This window comes from Mustela lutreola, chromosome 15, assembly GCF_030435805.1.
Source record: "Mustela lutreola isolate mMusLut2 chromosome 15, mMusLut2.pri, whole genome shotgun sequence".
Classification (NCBI taxonomy): Eukaryota; Metazoa; Chordata; class Mammalia; order Carnivora; family Mustelidae; genus Mustela; species Mustela lutreola.
Window position 1 is genome coordinate 42039482 of NC_081304.1, and position 24470 is coordinate 42063951.

General features: G+C 52.9%; 2 protein-coding genes across 9 annotated transcripts in view; one reads left to right on the forward strand and one right to left on the reverse strand.

Moving 5' to 3' along the window:
* On the forward strand, positions 1–23293 carry SARM1 (sterile alpha and TIR motif containing 1). 7 transcript variants are annotated; one of them, XR_009347824.1, is made up of 10 exons: positions 1–1021; positions 7495–8113; positions 8549–8761; positions 9023–9114; positions 9212–9447; positions 11998–12203; positions 12290–12469; positions 17767–17867; positions 18235–18356; positions 18446–18463. XR_009347824.1 is itself a non-coding variant. In XM_059147597.1 (9 exons), exons 1-8 carry the CDS (start codon positions 552–554, stop codon positions 17822–17824), a joined length of 1971 nt encoding a protein of 656 aa, XP_059003580.1. In that variant the 5' UTR covers positions 4–551; the 3' UTR covers positions 17825–17867; positions 18235–18348. The 7 variants fall into 7 exon arrangements, 5 of the variants coding, with proteins under 5 accessions (XP_059003580.1, XP_059003582.1, XP_059003581.1 ...); XM_059147597.1 differs by lacking the exon at positions 18446–18463 and having other exon boundaries at positions 4–1021; positions 12101–12203; positions 18235–18348; XR_009347825.1 differs by lacking the exon at positions 17767–17867 and having other exon boundaries at positions 10–1021; positions 12101–12203; positions 18446–18462.
* SLC46A1 (solute carrier family 46 member 1) overlaps positions 21763–24470 on the reverse strand; it is a 6806-nt gene continuing 4098 nt past the window's right edge. For both annotated transcript variants that reach the window (XM_059147601.1, XM_059147602.1), the window contains exons 4-5: positions 22907–23063; positions 21763–22365 (exon numbers count right to left, since the gene is read on the reverse strand). In XM_059147601.1, coding sequence (XP_059003584.1) covers positions 22308–22365; positions 22907–23063 — 215 coding nt within the window. In that variant the 3' untranslated portion in view covers positions 21763–22307. The remainder of the gene's footprint in view (positions 22366–22906; positions 23064–24470) is intronic.

Here is a 24470-nt window from a genome sequence, read left to right on the forward strand (position 1 = left end):
CTTCACGTTGCAGTGTCGCGGGATTTGCGGGGAAACCGAGGCAGCCCTCCCGCTCTGCACCCTCTCGCCCTAGTCGCCACCCCACCCCTCAGCTACCGTGTGGAGGTGGCTGGGGGAAGCCTGGGTGTGAGGCTACGTAGGCCGCAGGGGAGGAGTCCCACGTGACAGAGAGGCGGGGTGTCAGCTCCGCGACTGTGACTTCTCAGGGGCGGGGCCGCTGCAGAGCATCTCCCAGCCGGAGCCCCCCTTTGTTCCTCTTGCTGCCTCCTGGATCCGCCGGCGTCCGGATCCATCCCTCGCTCCCCTCTCGCTCCTCCCGCTCACCCCTTGCATCCGGGCCCGCACCCCTTCACCCAAAAGCTCGGTCCCAGTTCCTGCCCTTTTCCCTCCCCCAGACTTCTGGCCAGCGCCTTTGCCTGGTAGGTAGCCTTCTGTCCATCCCTCCCTCCTGCACCTTCTTTTCCCTGGATCCGTCTCCTGTCCCCCTTATCCCCAAGTCCCGAGTCGCTCCGCCCTTTCGGACCGGGGATGTCCCCCGCAGCCCCGCGCCCATGGTCCTGACGCTGCTCCTCTCTGCCTACAAGCTGTGCCGCTTCTTCACCATGTCGGGCACACGGCCAGGCGGCGATCGGCTAGCGGTGCCGGGGCCCAACGGGGGCGGCGGCGCGGGCCCATGGTGGACCGCGGGCGGCCGCGGGCCCCGCGAGGTGTCGCCCGGGGCGGGCACTGAGGTGCAGGGTGCCCTGGAGCGCGCGCTGCCCGAGCTGCAGCAGGCGCTGTCGGCGCTGAAGCAGGCGGGGGGCGCGCGGGCCGTGGGCGCCGGCCTGGCGGAGGTCTTCCAGCTGGTGGAGGAGGCCTGGCTGCTTCCGGCCGTGGGCCGTGAGGTAGCCCAGGGTCTGTGCGACGCCATCCGCCTGGACGGCGGCCTCGACCTGCTGCTGCGACTGCTGCAGGCGCCGGAGCTGGAGACGCGCGTGCAGGCCGCCCGCCTGCTGGAGCAGATCCTGGTGGCTGAGAACCGGTGAGGGTGCTCGCGGGCTGGAAGGTAGAGCGCGGGGTGCTGTGGGGTGACAAGGGCGGTCCGCGGCCTGGGTCTCTCGTGTGAATCGCCCTGTGCCTTTTCCCGCCTCACCTCACCAAACCCCTGTACTACCCGTCTGTTGGGGATGAGCGTGTCCGTTTTACAAATGAGGCTTGGGAAAGTTTCATGCCTGTCAGGGAGTCACAACACAGTGAACTGATGGTTCAGCCAGGATTCTCCTGGGACTGGTGGGGTGAGGAATGAGACAGGGAGAGGAAGAATAGAGTATAGCAGGACAGGAATTTGTCCCTGGTTCTGAGGGTGGAGCTGAGACCCTAAACTCACAGACCTCCTCCCCACAGGCACAAGTGCCCTTCTAGGCTACCTTCTCACTGCCACTGAAAGGAGGAGAACACACTGCTCAAGAAATGGGGTAGGATTACTGAAATGAGTGCTGATCTGAGGGTTACTTGCCTCCTTTAGGCCACCCCCAATCCACCTTCTGCTTCCTCCTTCTTCATTTTGGCCCACATAACAAGCCAGACATGATCTCATCCTGCGGCTGCTCATGGGGAACAGAAGGGTTTCTAGTGGGATCAGTGGGTGAGAGAAGAGGAAACAGGTGAGGAGCGAGGCAGGGGCCAGAGTGTGTGTTCTCCGTCCCTTCCCCACATTGGGTCGAGATACAGTAGGGGTTGTCCAAGTGGGGCCTGGAAGCCCCTCTCTTGCCTGCCTCTTGAGATCTCCCCCAGAATATGAGGACTCTTGCACTCATTTTCTCTCCCCTTCTATGCCAGAGCAAATCAAACTGTCACTCAGTAGTCATGTGCTGAATTCTCAGGCTCCTCAGATTTAGAAGGGTTTGGGAAGGGTCACTTTCAATTCATGCAGTTTTGTGATGTGTGATGAGTTAGGGATGCTTTCCTTACCATTTAAAAAAATTAAACATAACCTGTGGATGATGGAAATGAGAACAACCATCAGAAATACATGAATGGAGCAATTTAAGTTGGGAGAGCAAGTTAGGGTTCTGCTTATTCAGAAAGTCACTAATTTCCCATCTACCATCAACCATCAGTACATTTGGAGGACTAGCAAACGGAGTGGGTGCTCCCTGGATGTGGTGGGGCACAGGATGACGGCGTACCTGGTAGCCTGGTATGTGGGGTGTGGCAGCTATAATTAGAACCCTTGGAGAAGCGGTGCAGCCAACACCCTAGGAAGAGGAGGGCGGCAAGAGGCAAACTTCACTGATATTTTTTTTCAAGGTTGAAAATAACAACACTCACCTCTTACAGAATTACTGAAGGGAGGAGTCACACTCACCATTGTCCCTGATCTGACTGGTCCTGACAGCACTTCAGCACCAAGGACAGAGCCCAGCAAGCCCCTTGGCTGTCGGATTTTTTTCCCCAAAGAGAGGCAGAAATCTCCTCAACTTTTAGTCTACTTTGGGTGGAGGCTGGAAGGAGAGAAGGGAGGTGACACACTGAGAATTTGTGTTGATGAAATCTTGCCCTTCATCAGCCAACCTCCTCATAAAGGAAGTCCCTCAATCAGTGCACCGCTCCTTTTCCCATTCCCTTCTTCCCAGAGCGCTGCTACACCTGTTGACCAGGAGCCTAGATCACAGCGTCCCGCACCCCCAAATGTCAAGAGAAATCCAACAGGGTAGGACCCTCTGAACTTGATCCCATGACACCAGTGAGGGCCCCATGTGACTGCTAGCCTTTGAAATTTATAGTCCAGCCCCATCAGGAGACCAAAATTAGGTTAAATGGTTTAACTCTGGTTGAATGAATGAATTTCCCCAAAATACATAGTTAGTAAGTGGAGGAGACATGTTTAAAAAGTAAAACAAGGGACGCCTGGGTGGCTCAGCCGGTTAAGCCGCTGCCTTCGGCTCGGGCCATGGCCCTGGGGGCCTGGGATCCAGTCCCACATCGGGCTCCCTGCTCAGCGGGGAGGCTGCTTCTCTCTCTGCCTGCCAGTCTGCCTGCGTTTGCACGCTCTCTTTCTCTCTAACAAATAAATAAGTAAAAATCTTAAAAAAAAAAAAAGGTAAAACAAAACAGAAAGCTATTGCATATAAATTCAAAAAGTGCAAAGGTACAAAAAAGTCCCACACTTAAGAACTTTTCTTTCTACCCAGACCCCCTTCCTGATGCAAGCCAGAAAAACAAGTTGTTGTTGTTGTTTTAATATTTCATTTATTTATTTGACAGAGATCACAAATAGGCAGAGAGGCAGACAAAGAGGGGAGGGGAAGCAGGCTCCCCGCTGAGCAGAGAGCCTGATTCGGGGCTCTATCCCAGGGCCCTAGGATCATGACCTGAGTTGAAGACAGAGGCCTTAACCCACTGAACCACTTAGGTGCCCTGCAAAACAGGTTTCTTGCACGGTATGTCCTCCCAGAACAATTATATACGTACAAGGATTTACACATATATGTATATTATATATACATGCTGGTACGTGTATGTGTATGAATTCACCCCTCCTTTGAAGCTGGAATTTGAGCCCAGACCCACAGCCTCTCAGGCTGAAGAAGCTGGGAGCTGAGTGTATAGTTCTCATTACAAGGACATAGTCCAAGTTCTGTGAAGGTGCCAAGGGCATAGGGAAAGGGGAGGGCTGGGGGGTCAACAGATTCAGAATAAAGTCCTCTTAACAAAAATTAAAAATGGGGTGCCTGGATGGCTCAGTTAGTTAAGTGTCTGCCTTCAGCTCAGGTCATGATACCAGGGTCCTGGGATCGAGTCCCAGGTTGGGCTCCCTGCTCTTCAGGAATCTGTTTCTCCCTCGTTCTCTCTCTCTCAAATAAATAAAAAAAATGTTTAAATAATAAAAAATTTAAAAAACAAAACAAAGCAAAAAAAGAATAAAGTCCTCTCTGCATTAATATTCCTGAGCAAGCCCTTCCCTTCACTCGTCCTCAGGAAATGAGAGTGTTGGATTAGATTATTGCTTAAACACATCTCTTGGTTCTGATATTCTCAGAGTTTATGTGGCCAGATAGTTCTGGAAGCACAAAGTATAGATGAAGGATCTTAACCTTGGATGGAAGACAGATGCAGGTTTGGACCCCACCTATGCCTCTCACCAGCTGTGTAACTCTAAGCATGACATGTAACTTCCTGAACTTTGGCTTTCTCCTTGGTAAAAGGAACAAGTGAATGATTGGAACCCACCTGTTCTTTTGGACTTTAGGGAAGCTCAGTGATCAACTCAGAAAAGTTGTTGTGCCATGTTATGGGCTCAGCTGGGACCTACAGTGGACACAAAGTCACAAACGTCACTGTGATGCTCACTGGGCAGGGACTCCCTGCCTGGCTGAGTCTCTTAAGTCTTTAGGGGTAATGTCAGTTGTGGAGGACATCATTTGTGGAGGTCAGGGAGATAGAAAACTTTCACCTCTGCCTAGAGTGTGCCAGCTTTCCTGCCTGCTGTGCTGGCATCCACGCTCCCTCCCTTGGACATTTCCTCCCTAGAGCAGTCAGTTTCCTAAAACCCATGTAAGAGCAGGTTACTCCCCTTCCTGAAGCCTTTCAATGGCTCCTCATTTGCCATCGAAATAAAGTACAAATGCCTGGAGAAGGCTCAGAAGGAACCCAGGACCCTTTCCCTGCTCTCCCCCTTTGAATTTTCCACCTCAGCCACTAGAAATGGCTTCACTTCCATGTGGCTGAGGTGGGGGCAGATCCCCAAATGCACCAGCTCTCAGATACCACCCAAGCCTTTGCATACATCTGCGCCTATAATACAATGTCCACAATCTCCCCTTCTCCTCTTCATGAATGTCCCACCATCTTCCCCAATTAATACCCTAGGCACCCAACCAATATACTTAATGTGTGTCTTTATATCTGTGTCCCGGTAGGAACTTTATTCTTGTTTTGTGTGCATGTATTTTTAATTTACACAAATGCAGGGATGCCTGGGTGTCTCAGTTGGTTAAGTGTCTGCCTTTGGCTCAGATCATGATCCCAGGGTCCTGGGATCAAGTCCCTCATTGAGCTCCTTGCTCTGGGGCGGGGGGGGGGGGGGTCTGCGTCTCTCTCTCCCTCTGCAGCTTGTGCTTTCTCTCTGTCAAATAAATATAATCTTTTAAAAAATTTATACAAATGGTGCTGTTATATAGCACATTCCAGTTCATATTTTTATTCACTCAGTAGTATTTTTTAAAGATTTTTATTTATTTATTTGACGCAGAGAGAGATCACAAGTAGGCAGAGAGGCAGGCAGAGACGGGGGGTGGGGAGTAGGCTCCCCGCCGAGCAGAGAGCCCAATGCGGGGCTCGATCCCAGGACTCTGAGATCATGACCTGAGCCAAAGGCAGAGACTTAGCCCACTGAATCACCCAGGTGCCCCAGTAGTACGTTTTTAAGATCCTTCCTTCATGTGCTATGGTATCATCTGTTCAGTCCCTTGTAACTGCTCCATAGCCTTCCAGAGTGGGTAACTGCCATGTTACCTCTCCACTGTCCCAGGCTCGACACCAGAATGCCACTATCTTCCCCCCTCACAAACAACCCTGCAGCCTTTTCCACATTCTTTTATGGATCTGTGACAATTCCTTTTTTTAAAAAAAATATTTTATTTATTTATTTGAGAGAGAGACAGTGAGAGAGAGTATGAGCGAGGAGAAGGTCAGAGAGAGAAGGAGACTCCCCGTGGAGCTGGGAGCCCGATGCGGGACTCGATCCCGGGACTCTAGGATCATGACATGAGCTGAAAGCAGTCGCCCAACCAACTGAGCCACCCAGGCGCCCAATCTGTGACAATTCTTAGGGATATAAACTCAAGAGCCCCACGCATCCCAGCCTGCTTTCCAAATTGACCGCCCCAGCAAGCACCTCTACCCAGAGAGCTTCAGGGTAGTTCATGGCCCCTCACACTGCCAACCTTTTCTGTTACCCAGCTTCTGCTTTTTGCCTATCCAATAGGTGTAAAGTGATAGCTGATTTAATCTTCACTTCTCTAATTACTAATGAGTTAGAGCATCTCTTAATTTGCTTGTTAACATTGTGGATTTCCTCTTTTGTAAATTGCCATTTATATCCTTCGCCATTCCCTATTGAATTTACTGTCTTCTTCTTGTTGACTTGACTATTCATATCTTCTATATATGAAATCTTGTTGCTTTTATATTTTTCCTTATAGGTTTTAAATATTGCAAATATCTCTGGCCTTCTTTCTATTACTCAAACATGCCAAGCTCACCAGCCCTCAGGGCTTTTGTCCTTGCTGTTCATTCTGCCTGTTACATTCTTCTCCCAGACACCTGCAGACAGGAGTCTCTGGATATTGCACTCTTAGATTTCACCTCCTCTGCCGCCCACTGTCCTCCTCCACTGTCCATTACATCACCTGCATTTGCTAGCATAATAGCCATCTCACTCTTGTCCTGTTCACTCATTGTTCCCTTGCTTATTGTTTGTCTCCATATTAGCTGTATATAAGTTCCAGGCTCTCTTAGGCCCTGCTCAGCTTCAGTCCCTAGCATAATGCCTGACACACAGTAGTTCCTCAATAAACATCTGTTGAGTAGATGGATAAATACACCCCAGTCACACCACATGAAGTGAGAGGTTTGAGGGCAAGGCAAAGAGGGGTGTACTTAGAGTGATGCTTCAAATGATGATAAGAAGTTAACACTTAGTAAGTCTTCCCGATGGCAGGCTTCCCCTGTGGGAAGCACTTTTTTGTTTGTTTGTTTGTTTGTTTTTTTAAGATTTTATTTATTCATTTGACAGACAGAGATCACAATAGGCAGAGAGGCAGGCAGAGAGAGGAGGAAGCAGACTCCCTGCCAAGCAGAGAGCCCGACGCGGGGCTCGATCCCAGGATCCTGGGATCATGACCTGAGCTGAAGGCAGAGGCTTTAACCCACTGAGCCACCCAGGCGCCCCAATGTGGGAAGCACTTTACATGGATTTTCCACACTGGTACTCATAATGACCCTGTGGGGTGGGTACTCCTTTTATCTTATTTATGAGATGAAGTTCCTTATTTAGGAACAGAAGTTGAATAAAGGAAGGCACTCAAGGTCCCACACATTTCTAGACCAAAAAACAACAACAACAACAACAAAAACCACACCCCAAAACAAACAAACAAACAAACAACAAAAAAACAAAACCCAACAAACAAACAAACAAACAAAAACCCACCAGCTCCCAAGGGATCTTCTCCAGAGTTAGGGTTCTTAACCACACACACTGCAGGGCAGGAGGCAGCGTTAAGGGAGGAGTTGGGTGTGGCCAGGATGGAGCACCCTTATAATCGTAATGGGAGGAATCTGTCCTTGCAGGGCAGGTGGAAGGGGGAAGCAGGGAGGTTAATGCTCTCCCTCACGTTCTATATGACACCAATGAGGCCAGAGAGGTTAAATGACCGGAGAGGTTAAATGGCCGGCCTTCACCGGTGGTACCGCCATTCCATCATCCCTTGTCCCACTTTGTTTCGCCAGGGACCGCGTGGCGCGCATCGGGTTGGGCGTGATCCTGAACTTGGCAAAAGAGCGGGAGCCGGTGGAGCTGGCGCGGAGCGTGGCCGGCATCTTGGAGCACATGTTCAAGCACTCGGAGGAGACGTGCCAGCGGCTGGTGGCGGCTGGTGGCCTGGACGCTGTGCTGTACTGGTGCCGCCGCACGGACCCGGCGCTGCTCCGCCACTGCGCGCTGGCGCTGGGCAACTGCGCGCTGCACGGGGGCCAGGCGGCGCAGCGGCGCATGGTGGAGAAGCGCGCGGCCGAGTGGCTCTTCCCGCTCGCCTTCTCCAAAGAGGACGAGCTGCTGCGGCTGCACGCCTGCCTCGCGGTGGCCGTGCTGGCCACCAACAAGGAGGTGGAGCGCGAGGTGGAGCGCTCTGGCACGCTGGCGCTCGTGGAGCCGCTTGTGGCGTCGCTGGACCCCGGCCGCTTCGCCCGCTGTCTTGTGGATGCCAGCGATACAAGCCAGGGTCGCGGGCCCGATGATCTGCAGCGCCTCGTGCCGCTACTGGACTCGTCGCGCTTGGAAGCGCAGTGCATTGGAGCTTTCTATCTCTGTGCCGAGGCTGCCATCAAGAGCTTGCAGGGCAAGACCAAGGTGGGTGAGGAGTGGGAGTGGGGACAGGAGTTAGAGAGCATCTGGGAAGGCTTCCCAGAGGAAGTGACATTCAACTGGGACTTGAAGTACACATTAGAGTTAAGTGAAGCAAGCAGAAGGATGAGAGACCAGTTACTGGCCTTGAAGGCAAGACCGAGGGTTTTAAGCAGGGAACATGCCTGGCATTCGTACTGAGAGCTCAGCCTTTATCCCAGGGAGATGGAAGCTGTTAGAGGGGAGACATGAGGGGGAGAGTCGAGAGAGTTTCAGGAAAGGGAATGAACGGAACTAGGTGATCTATAGGATGAATGCAGGGCTAGGGCAGATGATGGGAGTTTCAGCGCTGAGAAGAGGCGAGGGGAAGGACTGGGAATCTTTGTGGGGATGGCTGGTGAACTGGGGGACCCTAGACACTCTCTCCCCTCCCCTCCCTAGGTATTCAGCGACATCGGAGCCATCCAGAGCCTGAAACGCCTGGTTTCCTACTCCACCAATGGCACCACGTCGGCGCTGGCCAAGCGCGCGTTGCGCCTGCTGGGCGAGGAGGTGCCGCGGCCCATCCTGCCCTGCGTGGCCAGCTGGAAGGAGGCCGAGGTCCAGACGTGGCTGCAGCAGATCGGCTTCTCCCACTACTGCGAAAACTTCCGGGTAGAGCAGCGCATCCCAAGGGCGCGCGGCCGCTAGGGGCGCCCTGAACGAGGCAACAGCGCCCCCTTGCGGCCCGAGCGCCCGCGGCGCCAGGGATGATTTTGGGGGTGGAAGCCTGTACTCCACCACTTTCAGGGTAACACTAATCCGGGTCCCATCCGCCTCCCCCATCGTCGTCTCCGGTTGTCTTTTTTTGCATCTTATGCTTGGGGTCCAACGGCTGAGGAGGAGCGCTCTTCTTACGTCTGACCCCTCCCTTAGGAGCAACAGGTAGATGGCGACCTGCTTCTGCGGCTCACGGACGAGGAGCTCCAGACCGACCTGGGCATGAAATCCGGCATCACCCGCAAAAGGTACGGCACCTCCTGCCCACCAGTCCTCACCTTCTGCCCCTAGCCAGTCCTAGGTCAGGACCTCAGCGTCCTCTTCTCCCCCTACCCCTGGCTGCAGATTCTTCAGGGAGCTCACGGAGCTCAAGACTTTCGCCAACTACGCTACGTGCGACCGCAGCAACCTGGCTGACTGGCTGGGCAGCCTGGACCCGCGCTTCCGCCAGTACACTTACGGCCTGGTCAGCTGCGGCCTTGACCGCTCCCTGCTGCACCGCGTGTCGGAGCAGCAGCTCCTGGAGGACTGCGGCATCCGCCTGGGCGTGCACCGCGCCCGCATCCTCACCGCCGCCAGAGGTCAGCCTACCCACCGGGGAGCCCAGCCCTCGTCCAGCCTCAGCCCGGGGTGCTTACAGAGGGTAGGGGTGGGAAGACAGGGGGCTTAGGCGATTAGCCAACAGCTTACCAAGTACGGGCCTGGAGGTGCTTTAGGAAGGTCACGAGGGCAGAATGGAATCTAGGGCTCTAGCAACCCTTTTAATTTACTAATTTATTTTAATTTGCTAATTTACTATTTCGCTAATATTGTCAGTTACTATATATAAAGTTTTAAATATTATCTTATTAATATCTATATCCATTCTATTCAGTGGGTATTAATTTTAATTTTATTTACTTATTATCTTTTAAGATTTTATTTATCTGAAAGAGAGGGAGTGAGCCGGAAGAGGGAGGCGAGCAGAGGGAGAAGCAGACTCACGGTTGAGCAGGGAGTCCATCCTGGGGCTCAATCCCAGGACCCTGGGATCATGATTGAGCCGAAGGCAGAGGTTCAACCAACTGAGCCACCGGGATGCTCCTGGGTGTTAATTCTTTTAATCAACTTGTCACCATGTTGTGCATTACATCCCAGAACTTACTCATCTTTTTTTTTTTTTTTTAAGATTTATTTATCCATTTTAGAGAGAGAGAGAGCAAGGCAGAGAGCAGGGGTGAGGGGCATGGGAAAGAGAGAATCCTCAAGCAGATTCCCCATTGAGTGTGGACCCCGGCTAGGGGCTCACTCTCACCACCCTGAGATCATGACCTGAGCCAAAATCAAGAGTCAGACACTTAACCGACTGAGCCACCCAGGTGCCTTTCTATAATGTACTTTTTTTTTTTTTTTTTTTTTTTTAGATTTTATTTATTTGTCAGAGAGAGAGAGAGGGAGAGAGCGAGCACAAGCAGACAGAATGGCAGGCAGAGACAGAGGGAGAAGCAGGCTCCCTGCCGAGCAAGGAGCCCGATGTGGGACTCGATCCCAGGACGCTGGGATCATGACCTGAGCCGAAGGCAGCTGCTTAACCAACTGAGCCACCCAGGCGTCCCTCTATAATGTACTTTTTAAAAATTTTTAATAATGAGAGCTACAGCTTAAAAGTGTCCAATTTGAAGAGTTTTGAAAAATGCATACATGTGTAACTACCATCATAATCCATCAAGGGTGTTCTTTTTAAAGATGATGAAACTAAGTTTTAGGGAATTTAAATATATTTCTCAAGGTTATCCCTTGGGGAATCCCAAATACAAACCCCAGAGCCATTAAGTAACAGAACTAGGATTTGAACCTCTGTCTTTCTGCTTCATAAACAGACAGGGGCTGACTGTGAATACTGAGACTGAATATTATATGAAGATGGATTCTTTTCATTCATCTCAACAAGTTCAACCAAAGCAGATCAGCTTTCATTATTTTCACACTGCAGGTCTCAGTATAACCCCAAGATTTCTTTTTTTTTTTTTTTAAGATTTTATTTATTTCTTTGTCAGAGAGAGTGAGCACAGGCAGAGGCAGAGGGAGAAGCAGGCTCCCCACTGAGCAAGGAGCCCGATGCGGGACTTGATCCCAGGATACTGGGATCGTGACCTGAGCCAAAGGCAGCCGCTTAACCAACTGAGCCACCCAGGATTCCCTAACCCCAAGATTTCATTTCTTAAAAACAAGGAGGGGTGCCTGGGGGGCTCAGGTTTGCATTCAGATTTCTCCTGCTCCGAATCCTTTCTGGAGTTCCAAATGGCACATTTTCCTTCTATGTTGCTGGCTGAGTCCTCTGGTTTGGCTTTGGAGCCAAGCTTCTGCGGGTTGTCCCCTCATAACCCAGCCTGGGGTTAGGGTTAGGGCCAAGGAGCATGGAAGGTCCGGTCTGCGGGCATTGTGGCAACCTTCCCGGAGGGCTGAGTTGAGGGCGTGGGTTAGGGTTAGGGTTAGGGATCCAGGGGAAATTGTGACCTCGGCCAAAGGCAGACACCTAACCAACTGAGCTACCCAGGTGCCCCCCTCCGTACACCCTTTTTAAGTGGATGCAGTGACCCACTGAGACTTAGATTTTAGAAGGACCCCTGCGGTTGCTGTGCAAACAGATTGAACTGGGCAAGTGTGGATTTGGGGAGACCACTGAGAAGGCTGAGTTGGGGGCCTGGACATAGAGAAGGCTCTGGGACTGGAGTCCAGGATGTTTAGTAGGAAGAATGCAGAGCTTGGAATCAAGTGTTGTGAATGTCTATCTGTTCTGTTCACTGTCGTATTGCAAGCCCAAAGGGTAGTGCCTGGCACATAGTAAGTACTTAGTGAATATGCGTGGAATGAATGAATGAGAGGTAGGGGTGGGAGCCGATACCCAGGTTCTGGCTGTGGTGGGAACTAGGAAGGCAGGGGCCTGGGGAAGACTTGGGATGTGTTGGGTGTAGTGTCTGTGGGCAGCTGCCCGTGCAAGTCGAGTTCTGGAGGGAGAACAGGGCTGGAGGTGCCGATCCGTGTCCCTAAACACAATGCCTCTCTCCTGAGAGGGACTCACCAATAGTGAGCAGCCTTCCTTCCTGTAGGCCCAGCTCTCTATCTCAGTGACTCTCTTTTGCACAAGCCAGGTGGCCCGGGCCAGGCTGCGCTGAGAAGGCTGAGTAGACAGCAGGTGACACCCCATGGGGAGTCAGGGGGGACTCTTACTGAGCGGTTGTCTGTCTGCCTCAGAAATGCTACACTCCCCGCTGCCCTGCACTGGCGGCAAGCCCAGTGGGGACATCCCAGATGTCTTCATCAGCTACCGCCGGAGCTCAGGCTCCCAGCTGGCCAGGTGAGAAGGGGTGGGCAGGTGGGCGGCCCAGGGGCTGGGGGTCGGGCCGGGGCAGTGATGTGGGACCTCTCCCCAGCCTCCTGAAGGTGCACCTGCAGCTGCACGGCTTCAGTGTCTTCATTGATGTGGAGAAGCTGGAAGCAGGCAAGTTCGAGGACAAGCTCATCCAGAGTGTCATGGGTGCCCGCAACTTCGTGCTCGTGCTGTCGGCCGGGGCCCTGGACAAGTGTATGCAGGACTATGACTGCAAGGACTGGGTGCATAAGGTAGGTGCTGGCCTCCGTGGTCCCAGTACTGGCCCATGGCCAGAGGACAAGGTCCTCCTCCCTTTCCTTCTCATTCGCACCCCCAGCCATCTCCGCGGTCCAGCGGCGAGGCAGGAGCCACAGCTCTGTCTGTAATTGGTCTTTGGCAAGTCACTTAGGCTCTCTGGGCCTCAGTGTTCTCATGCAGAAAATGGGGATAACGTGCCTGTCTTACTCACCTTGTGGGATGACCATGAGGGTCGGAGAAGGAGGGAAGCGCTTTAATAAATAACCTCAGTGAGGGAAGAGGGGCAAGAGAGCCTGCTGACAGGCACAGTGGGATCGTGAAAGGCACAAAGCTGTGAGTTTGAATCCCAGCTCCGGCCTTGGGCAAGTTGCGTAACTGCAGCGAGCTTCGAGCTTTGTTTTGACTACTGTGAAGTGGGAGAAGTATTGTCCCGGATTCCCTAGGATATTGTTGTAAGAATTAAAAGAGCTAAAATCTGTCAAGTCCTTAGCAGAATGCCTAGTTCTATAGTAATTGCTCTATAATGGCAGCATTTATCCTTGTAATTAGTATGAGTGCTTCCCGTTGTTTAATTAATGCCGTTCTATCTTCAGTGCCTGGCATATACTAGAAACTTACTGAATACTGGCAGAATGGATGGATGGATGAAATGGGTTCATACCACATCTGTGGATTATTAATTATTAATCAGTGAGGGATACAGCAGTCATCTGATCTGGAACCCTTGTCCTGAAGCAGCTAAGGAAACAAGACGTGTCGAGATCATATAGGGGTTGGTGTCGCCGCTAAGCTACGTAGGTGAACTCTCACTCGCCATAGAAGCGTGGAGAAGGGGGAGAACGTTAAGGGCTGGAATAACCGGGGAAGGCTTCGTGAAGGAAGCAGAACTTGAGAAGAGACTTAAGAATTTAGGTAAGGGGAAGAGAAGGCATCCCAGGCAGGGCGACTGTGCGAGCAGAGGACAAAAGTGGGGATGAGGAAGGTGCATCCCCGGCGATTGCTTACAGATGAAGCGGAGGCTCAGAGCAGTAGAATTCTTCTTCCGCTGGCCACGCTGCTGTAGAAATCCAAAAAGCTGGCCTCTGAACTCCCATCGCTCTGACTCCAAAGCCCATGCTCTTTCCCAGCACCTTGTGCTCTTTCCCAGCACCTTCCGTGGCTCAGACCTGAGGGGGTGGGTGGGGAGGTGGGGGGATGGGGCAGGATTCTGCTGACACCAGAAATGGCCGTTCGCATCCCTCCCCAACTCCATGTCCGGTGAGGCCATGTTGGTAGCCTGAGATCAACCCTGGTGGGAATATTTGCACAAAGGAAATTGGTAAAGACTACAAAGCAGGATTTTATTTGGTTAGCTGGTTGTTTTTTGTTTGGTTGGTTTTGGGTTTTTGTTTTTGCCCCCAGAGAGTTATTTGTTAAACATTTGCCAGCACACCGCTGGGGTTCCCCGCGTGGCTCAGTTGGGTAAACACTGACTCTTGACTTTGGCTCAGGTCATGATCTCAGGGTGGTGAGATCGGGCTCCACACTGGACGTGGAGCCTGTTTAAGATTCTCTCCAGCCCTCCCCTCTCCCCTCCTCACTGGCTCTCTCCCTCTCTTAAAACAAACAAACTACAGAACCCGTTCCCTCAGCACCTAAAGGTTGGGAGAAGACTTGTGTTTAAAGCACAGGGGAAGGGCGCCTGGGTGGCTCAGTGGGTTAAGCCGCTGCCTTCGGCTCGGGTCATGATCTCAGGGTCCTGGGATTGAGTCCCGCATCCGGCTCTCTGCTCAGCAGGGAGCCTGCTTCCTCCTCTCTCTCTCTCTCTCTCTCTCTCTCTCTGCCTGCCTCTCTGCCTACTTGTGATCTCTCTCTGTCAAATAAATAATAAAATCTTAAAAAAAAAAAAAAAGTTAAAAAAAAAATAAAGCACTGGGGGAAAGGGATCCCACAAGGGCAGTGAGGCCAGGCCAGCCAGGCCAGGCCAGGCCCTGGAAGCCGTGTTTTAGAGGCTGAGTACTGGGCTTGGTTGGATGGTAGGCCAAAGAGACACCTGGAGGATCATGGTTAATGGCCCAGAGCAGGTGGCAGGCGGCCTTCTGGGATAAAGAGAGGAGTAGCTGCGCTCCACGCGAGGTCATACCTTGCTGTGTTCACTCTATATCCCGAATGCTTACAAGCCTGCATGGTACGAAGAAGGCTCTTGACTAGTTGATGGGGTACTTGAATCAGTGACCAAGCAGAGGAAGCTGAAATAACTGGGAAGGCCATACAGGTCCACCAGGTTCACCCGGCCAGAACACTCGACTCTGATCAAGTTTTCTCTTCTTTTTTTTTTTTTTTAAGATTTTATTTATTTATTTGACAGAGAGAAATCACAAGTAGGCAAAGAGGCAGGCAGAGGAAGCAGGCTCCCTGCTGAGCAGAGAGCCCGAAGTGGGACTCGACCCCGCGACCATGACCTGAACCGAAGGCAGTGCCTTAACCCGCTGAGCCACCCAGGCGCCCTCAAGTTTTCATTCGTAACCTGCTGGATGACCTTGAACAAGCCATTCTTCCTCTCTTGCCTGAAGCATGCTGTCTTTGGTTTTGGATAAAACATATGTCTAAAGGCTCTCAAATAAATTTATGCAGGGTCAGAATTCAAACCAGGACTTAGCTGAAAGAGCCCTGGGCTTGGAATCTGAAGGCTTGATTCAGAAGCCTGGCCCTGCTTGGGCTGGGATTTGTGTGACTTGGGGGCAAGTCCCCTCTCTGGGCTTTCTTCTTCTCATTCATAAAATGAGAGGTTCCCCCCAAACCAATCAAGGCTGGAGTTATGTGGGTTTTTTCCCCAGGAAGGCTCTGGTCCCCAAGGGTGGTTGACACCCATCTAGCTGACTGCATTGAGGGAGGAAGGATGGGGGGAGCCTCTGCCTTGGACCAGTCCCAAAGGCCCCATTAGCCTTCCTTGGTTGTTAGTGCTTCACTGCCTCTGGTTTTAAGACTCCTTTCCCCGAAGCCACATTTAGTGGGTAATCAATACAGAAAACCACAAGTGAACTGCACTCAAGTAATTCCAATCCCTGAGGTTCCCCCTTGAAAAGAAAAAATAAAATTCAATAAGCACTTACCAGAGCACCCATTAATAGTAATATCCTCAGAAACACCTTGTGAGGGGGGTTTATTATCCTCTTTTACAGAGGAGGAAATCATAACACCTGTGATTGATTGATTAAGCAGAGGCTACATGCTGGGCACTGGCCTAAGCACTTGCCACAGGACATGGCAGGTACCCCCCAACAGAAGAGAAAACAGAGGCTTTGAGGGCCCGTTGGTTGCCTCATGCCACAAAGCCTATGTCAGAGATTCGATATGAACCCCAGTCTCAGGGTTCTGGAGTGCAGCCCCTAACAGCTGTGCTTTGTTGTCCCCCTCCCCACCTCCCTTCCTTCATGCATTCCAGCCATCCAGCCATCCATTAAGTATTTGGCAAGGACTGACTATGGGCAAGGCTTTGTGAAAGATGCTGAGATACAAGATGGATAAAAACCGGACATGTTCCCTGTCTTTATGTCTGGTGGGGAAGACAGATATTAAGTAAATTACTCATTAATTAAGTTTGCAACTCTAGCATGTGTTAAAGAGCCTTCGAGAGGGGCGCCTGGGTGGCTCAGTGGGTTAAGGCCTCTGCCTTCGGCTCAGGTCATGATCCCAGGGTCCTGGGATCGAGCCCCATGGTCCTGGGATCGAGCCCCGCATCGGGCTCTCTGCTCGGCAGGGAGCCTGCTTCCTCCTCTCTCTGACTGCCTCTCTGCATACTTGTAATCTCTGTCTGTCAAATAAATAAATAAAATCTTAAAAAAAAAAAAAAAAAAAAGAAGAGCCTTCGAGAGCCTACAATAGGGAGATGGTGCATGGTCAGAGATGGGAGGGGAGACTTCCTTGGGAAAGTATGGATTGAGCTCAGATCAGAAAAATTAGTAAGCTAATAAGTAACTCAGATCAGAAAAATTAGTTAGGGGAAGGGGCCAGGAAGAACCTGTGCAAAGGCACTGCGCAGGGAGGGAGGGTGGCTAATCTAAGGGGGGCAAGGTCTCTGTGGCTGAGAGAACAGTGCAGGGCTGGAGTCTGGAAAGGGAGCTGTGGCCAACCACACGGAGCCTTCAGAACACAGTATGGAGGGGTTTTTTTGTTTGTTTGTTTTTTAAGACTGTGTGTGTTTATTTGACAGAGAAAGAGCACAAGCAGGGGGAGTGGCAGGCAGAGAGAAAGAGAAGCAGGCTCCCTGAAGAGCTAGAGGAGCCCGATGTGGGACTCAACCCCAGGACCCCGGGATCATACCCGAGCCAAAGGCAGTCGCTTAACCAACTGAGCCACCCCGGTGCCCTGAATTTTATTCTAAGAGCTGTGTAAAGTCTTGAAGACTTTTAAGGAGGGGGGGACATGATCAGATTTGGATTTTGGAAAGAGCAGCCAGGTGAAGGGGCAATGTAGAGAACAAGTTAGAGGAGGCAAGAGTGATGAGGAGAGACCTGGTGGGGGACAAAGATAAAGGGGTTGGAGCAGCACGGTGAGGGTTGTGTGTATGGAGGAAGAGCCAAAATGGGTAGGTCTGAGAAATGAGGACAACTGCAGGGCTGATGATGGATCAGTTTGGGTCCAGACAGGGATGTTTTTCTCCTGACACCAAGTTGTGTGGGTTTTTCTTGCCAGCACTAACCACCATTTCTCCAATCTGCCAACACCAACTGGGTGTCCCATAATTCAGTTCTTTTTAAGAAAAATTTTTAGATTGATTTATTTATCAGAGAGCGGGAGGCTGCGCCGCAAGTGTGAGGGGGGCAGGGGAAGAGGGAGAAGCAGACTCCTTCCCCTGAGTGCAGAGCCCAACATGGGGCTCCATCTCACGACCCTGAGATCGTGACCCGAGCTGAAACCAAGAGTCCTACGCTTAACCGACCAAACCACTCAGGCACCCCCAGTTCAGTTCTGATACTGACTCACCCAGAGCGAGTGTCAAACTCCAGAAGGGCTTAGTCCCACATGTCTGCGCTCACTTCAGACGTCTGAGAGTCCCGGGTTCCTTGGCCACCCGCACTTCTGTCTGACTTGGTTACTAAGTCAGGAGTTCCCATGACACACATCCCTCCCCTGGCCAGTGCAATCATTTGCTAGAATGACATGCAGAACTGAGAAAGCACTTAACTATATTCCGGGTTCATTGTAGAGGCTGTAACTCGGGGACATTCGAATGGGGGCCATGCATAGGGCAAAGGTATGGGGTGTGGGGCACAGGCAGGGAGGCTCAGAGCTCCCATGCCCTCTGCAGGCCACCCTCCCAACACCTGGATGTGTTCACCAAACCACCCCATCCTTCGGGGATTTGATGGAGGGTTCACTGTGGAGGCATGGTGAAGTCATTGGGCCCTGGTGAGTGAACTCAACCTCTAAGCCTCTCTCTCCTGCTGGGAGGTGTGCCTCTGTGACTCTATGTGGGATACTTAGTTTCCAACTTTTTCATCATAGCTTGGTCTTCCTGGCAAGCAGCCCCCATCCAGAAGCTCTCTAGGCAACCCCCATGCCCAACCTCCAGTCATCTGGGGATTCCCAGTGTTTCAGGAGCTCTATGCCAAGGACTTGGGGCAAAAACCAAATATTTGATTTTTATTAAAAAAACAAGGGGTGAGGGAAAAGCCAAAGCGGACTTCGGCACCAGCACCCCTCCTACGGACTGCCTGGCACCAGGGTCCCTAGATGGGGGACCCAGGTCTCTTCCTTATCCCGTTTGTTCCTGCAGGAGATTGTGACTGCTTTGAGCTGTGGCAAGAACATTGTGCCGGTCATCGATGGCTTCGAGTGGCCAGAGCCCCAGGACCTGCCCGAGGACATGCAGGCCGTGCTCACCTTCAATGGCATCAAGTGAGGAGAGGGGCGGGTGCACAGCCCCCAGCCAGCAGCTCCCCCCACCCCCACGCGGCCCCCTGACCCACCAGCCCCTGTGCCCACAGGTGGTCCCACGAATACCAGGAGGCCACGATTGAGAAGATAATCCGATTCCTGCAGGGCCGCTCCTCCCGGGACTCATCGGCAGGCTCTGACACCAGTTTGGAGGGGGCCACACCCATGGGCCCAACTTAACCAACTCTTAGATCCTAGGCCCTGCTGTGACCCCCATTCCCATAATCCCGCTCGAAGAAACTGCTCCTCGACCTGGCCTCTCTCAGCTGCAGCCACCTGGGCCCTTCTCTGGAAATTAATGTCGCTCTGCCCCCATCCTCACGGTCCACCTCAAGCCCAGCCTCCTCCGTGTCTGCAAAGGGAATGGGAGCCAGGCATTGGGGGTGCTCAGGGCCAGACACCTTCCCCCGCCCCATCCCCAGGTCCTGCTACCAGGTTCTCTATCTCAGGTGTAGGAGAAACCCTGGACAATTGAGGGTTTGCCACACAGGACACCCCCTCCTCCCCAGACAGCAGCCAGCTTGAGTAGGGGGAAGGCTGGCAGCCTCCCTCTGACGAGTTCGGGGCAACGCTTTCCCCTCTGAGCTAAGCCGGGGGGGGGCCCAGCAGCCAGCTGGAGATCAGGCTCCAGTGATGGCTCTCCACCCAGATTGTGCCTGGCTTCTGGCCTCACCGCATCCTGCCACCCCGTGGCCTTGACCTGTAATCACTGTGTCCTTAGCTGGCCTGGTCTCCAGTCCCCTCCCAGCCTTCCTGAGGTGCAGTCCTCTTAGCCACACGGGAGGTCAGGGTCGGCCAAGCCATCCCTCACTCTGGCTGGCAGCTGTTCACCAGGCCAGGGCCACCAAGGCCGTCTCGACAGGCAGCTAGCCACCCTCCCCGTGCCTTGTTGCTGGGCCTTGTTGCCAGCTCCCAGCCTGGCTCTGCTGGCTTGCCCAGCCCCTCCCCACCCTTTCGCTCAGAGGGCAGCCGGGGGAAACAGCCCCCTGTGATGGCAGTGCTGGGCTGGACAGAGCCCGCAGCAACACGGGAAGAGGCAGGATCCTGAAGAAGGGTGAGGGGTGTGTTGGAACCACCCGGAAATTTTGCAACAAGGACGTTCAGGAGACCTGGTCAGAGTTTGGGTTTCTGCTTTTCTCACAAATTCCCAGGTGGGTGGGTACAGACGGTCAAGGAATGAGACACCTGATCTAGCGAGCCTCTGAAACACAAATCCCTCCCCAAACCTTTGCCATTCCGCCTCCCACCCCCACCCCTGCCCCTCTTCATGCCACTCCACGGATCTTGTAGCCCCACTCGGTATTATGTCCCTTGCATGGAGAAGGGACTGAATGACTGAATGACGGGCCACTTCCCAAATCAGCAGCGGCCACCCCAGGATCCGGACCTGGCCTTCTGGTGCTCAGTCCAAGCCATGTCTAGAGAACCATCCTAGAAGCTGTGCTCAGGGCAGGACTGTTGCTATCCCCATGGCTGGCTTCTCGGCCCCAAAGGTCCGGCAGAGAGGGACAGGTTTTCACCAAAAAAGGCTGGTCCAAGAGCTATACAGAAATAAACAAGCAGGAACATCCCTATGCCCCTTTCTCCACTTGGGTAGGAGAGCAAGAAAGTATCTCCCTGCTCCCATAAACCCGGGCTTCGGCTAAAAGGGTCAGCTGGAACCCGCCCTGCCTCTCCCCTCCTGGGGGCAGTGGGCAGTGGCCTGACACCTCAGGCTGGCTCAGCTTCCAGAGTCACCTCACGCGGGGACCAGCCAGGTCACTCCTAGCTCCTGAGCCTCACGGTCAGAAAGTCAGAGGTCTCACGCTGGGCTTGGGACACCTTCCTTCTACTCCCCCTCCTGCCAAAGATTCGCTCTCTAGCCAGTCCCGGCCCCAGCTCTGGCCTTCACTGCTCTTGACCCTGTCTCCTTCAGGCCACAGGAGCGGCCACCAGTGCCAGGCCCTGGATGCAGAGTGGACATTGCCCTTGCAGAGCAGCGTCAGTAATAATACCCGGGCATGAATGCTCTCCCAGGGAAGCTTTCTTTTTGTCATCATCAGTCCCCCTCCCTCCTGAGGTGCTCTGCGGGTGGTATTCAGGGAGGCTGCCAGGCCATTTCTTCTGTTCCTGCACCCTCAACTGCTGCCCCTTCATGACTGGGGAATCCGAGCTCAGCCTCCAAACCTGAGTGATGACCCCCACCCCCAGCCAGGCTTGGCCCCACAGGGTTAGTCCTGAACGGGGGCTGAGAAACAGCCTTTCCCCCAGAGCCTGCTCTGACATGGGCCTGCAGGGTCAGGGTTTTCCGTCTGCAAGTCCAGGCTGAGTGAGCAAGGCCCCTACCTACCTCACCCTAGCCGTCCCCAGGGACTGAGGACTGCTCAGGGACACCCAGAGGTCAAAAGTTCAGCTCCAACTCCTTCATTCTTCTCCCCTGCCCAACAAGAGAGGCATTTCATTCTAGAATGTATGAGGTGGGAAAGGTCTCAGCATGTCATCTAATCCAGTGTTTCCTAACTTGACCACCTGTGATCAGATAGCTCAGAGCACTGCTGACCCAGCCCTTCGGAGGAGGGCTTTGCTCAAGGTCACAAGCAAGCCCAAGGCAGTGCCCAGAGCAGAGGCCAGGCCTAAGGCCAGACCAAAACCTTTTCCCAACCCTTCTCACTGCCTTAGGCTGGGACAGTGAAAAACCGTATTCCCCGCCTTGCTTTGGTCGGTAAATTGGGAACGTGGCAACAGGCCCGAGCTGCAGAAGCCACAGCTGACCCTGGTGGGGTCACAATTCACACCTGTGTGATTTCTAAAGCAGGGAAAGGAGCCAAGCCCTGTGGCCAATGCAGGCAAGTGCCACCTGATCTGGGTCTATGGAGGGGCTGGCAGCCCTCAACAAAGGTGGTGCCTTACTACTTCTGGGCCGGGCTTCCCTAACAGCCTGGAAAAGGGCCCCTTGTTCTCTGAGAAAGTGCAGCCCCGATCATATCGGGGAGTCAGGCCCCTCTCCGGGTTCCTGTTGAGCTACAGAAGTAGGAGGACAGTCTCAACACACGGTCCCACTGAAAAGCGTGCCAACAGGAGCGTTGGAGGGCATAGTATCAAAACCCGATGCCTTCAGGGGTGGATCTCTGGTGGACCCTCGGGAATGGGCTCTGTCCCCAATCTCTCCACTGGCCTAAGGCCAGCCGGGCAACCCTCCAGTCTCTCCAGCAGCTCAAGAGAAGAGAATGAGCAGTGAGATGCGGTGTGGGCCAGCCCACGGCAACTCAGGGGGCCCCTGCCCAGCCCAGAAGCTTGCTGCTGTCTGACTGCTGGTGGGCAGACCGGGAGTGGGAAAGCAGACAGCCCCAGAGCCCAAGGCCTTCCGGGCCCAGAAGGTTCACTTCAGTGTGATTCTTTGGATTTATTGTGATTGGCATTGCTAAGTTCAGAGGGTCGATCCCAGCCCCAAATGGCAGCACCCTCCCCCAGAGGGCACCCAGCCCTGCCACAGCCTTCCCCTCAGAACCACATCCGTCACTGAGGGACTACTGGTGGCTGCGCCCCAGAAATGGCCCGGTGAGCTGTGCGATCTGGGCTGAAGCAGAGATGCCAGAGATGCCAGCCCTTGCGCTTCAGCTGCTCCCTGAGGTGTCCCTCCGTCGGGACCTCCACTCTCCTGGAGGGTTCCGTGTGACTGCTGGTAGGAAGGGGGCACCCACCCCCGTTAAAAATGGCTCCCCCACTGCCTCCTGGAGTAGGACCGTCTGGGTTCCAAGCCTAGGTTGAAGTCCTGGGCTGGCACAGCCGTCTAGCTGGACCACCCTGTCCGAGGCAGATGCGCGCCCTCTGAGGGGCGGTGCCCGTGTCGCGCGGGCCGGGATCCAGATGCATACTTGGGGTTGCTTTGTGTTCGCTTCGCTCCCTTTGCCCTCTGTCTCCGGTGCAGGCGGATCAGGGGCTCTGAGGAAACTGCTGGAATTCAGGGTGAGGATTAGCCTTTTCCAGCACCCTGTGAGAGAGACCAGATAAAGGGTTCAGATTTGACATGGGGAGACATCCTCAGCTCTTAGAGATGGGACACAGGCTTTCTCGCGTGGACTGGGACAGGTATTCCCTCCCAAAGCCGAGAGGTGGAAGACAAGGAAATGTCCAGAGACAGGGCTCTGGAAAGCAACTCTTAAGGCTACAGGGGGAAGAACCCAGAAGGTCAGGCTAGCCTGGGGGCTAGCTATATTAGCTGAGAAAGCTCTCCAGGCTTCTTGTTAGCACATTCCCGCCACCTTACTTCCATCTGCAAAATGGGAGTGGAGGAGGGGAGCTGAGGGAGAGAACACAGCCTTGCCAGCAAGCAATGGGAGCCTGTCCCTTCCCCTACTGCCTCTCCACCCCTCAGCCTTGCCCTTGGGGAACGGCCCCTGGAAGATTAGGCAGCTGTCCTCACAGGGAGAGTCAAGGGGTTCCATGAATGAGTTCTGGTTGGGAGGAGAAGAAAGTGGAATTCTTTGGGATAAAGGGCATTATTATGATCAAGAGTCAGAGCCCTGCATTACCCAATCAAAATGGCCGGGATGAAGAGGAGGGCGGCTCCCAGGAGGAAGGGGAACCCCTTCATGAAGTTCAAGGTGGCTGGGTAGAGCGAGTTGAAGATGCCAGAAGCCATCAGCATGGCCAAGCCATTGACACAGGCCACAGCAGAAAAGAGAGCACCTGCGAAGAAATAAACATCATACTTTTACTTTGAGATGGAAGACATAGGTTCAAATCCCAGCATCACTAGCTCACTGCTGTGTGCCTGGGGCAAGTCACTTAGCGTTTCTGAGTCTCCCCTTCCTCAATAATAAATCCTACATCATGTGTTGTGATAAGGGTTCAATGAGGTCGTGCATGGAGAGCGGTTGGCACACGGGCTACCAAATAAATGACTGTTGTTAAATCCATGTGTTCAAAGTATGTGTGCTATCTTCTACCAAAACCCTGATAAAATGGGTTTTGGTTTATGTTCTTTGGGAATCATCTCCTGTTTGGATTAATTGCTGGCTTAATTCCCAGTTCCAACACTTATTATCTGTGTCATCACTGAATAAGTTGCTTATTCTTCCGGGTTTCTGTCCCTCTTCTGTTGAACAAGGACAATACCTATTTCACAGATTGGCAGCAAGAGTAAATTCACATGTAAAAACATCCATCACAGGCCCTAGCCCCCTGCAGGCAGGCAGGCAGTGAGGGCTGTTCTTTTCTCCGGTTCCCCTTGGGGCCTCTCTGGGTACAGTGAAGGTGCTAGAAAAAAGGCTTACTGAGTGAATGAATGAAGGTACATGGGTTCAGGGTGGGGGTGGGGGTCATACAGAATGAACCCGTAGTGGGCTGCACATGGCACCAGATCCCCCTTCTAGGCCAGATGGGGGGAAATGGATGAGCCAGGTATTTCCAGACTAGGATCTAAAGACCCAGAGGCCCCAGAAGCTATTCCTTAGAGAGATGCCAGCAGAACCCAAATTTTGCAAAACGAGCAACAACCCAACAGAAGTTGAGTTTGCACTCTGTCAGAGTGTCAGAGCCAGGAGGACCTTGTCATCAGGAGCAAACCACTCACGTTACACAAGAGGAAACAGGCACCAAGACAGAAAGGGACCTGCCCAAGATCACACAGCCAGTGGGTGACAAAGCCAGAACCTGCTGCTCTTAAAAACAGAGCTGGGGGAGCGCCTAGGTGGCTCAAGCCTCTGCCTTCAGCTCAGGTCATGATCTCAGGGTCCTGGGATCGAGCCCCACATGGGGCTCTGTTCAGCAGGGAGTCTGCTTCCCCTTTTCTCTGACTGCCTCTCTGCATACTTGTGATTTCTCTCTCTGTCAAATAAATTTTTTAAATCTTAAAAAAAAAAAACAAAAAACAAAAAACAGAGCTGGGTTTGCATCCTAGCTCTACCACTAACTGAGGGACCTTGGCTGTCCCGATTTAACCCTCTGGGTCTCTGCTTCTTCATCTGTTACTTGGGGACAAGGAAGTATCTAAAGGTTGCTTGCTTCCTCTCTAAGCTTGCACACTGGCCCTAGTGAAGCAGGGAACTCTGACATCATCACATCCATTTTACAGACAAAAAAGCTGAGGTCTGG

Coding starts and splice junctions, on each gene's coding strand:
- SARM1 (XM_059147595.1), top strand. CDS start 552: ATGGTCCTGACGCTGCTCCTCTCTGCCTACAAGCTGTGCCGCTTCTTC. Junction 1,022..7,494: donor ATCCTGGTGGCTGAGAACCG/GTGAGGGTGCTC, acceptor TTGTTTCGCCAG/GGACCGCGTGGCGCGCATCG. Junction 8,762..9,022: donor ACTACTGCGAAAACTTCCGG/GTAGAGCAGCGC, acceptor CCCCTCCCTTAG/GAGCAACAGGTAGATGGCGA.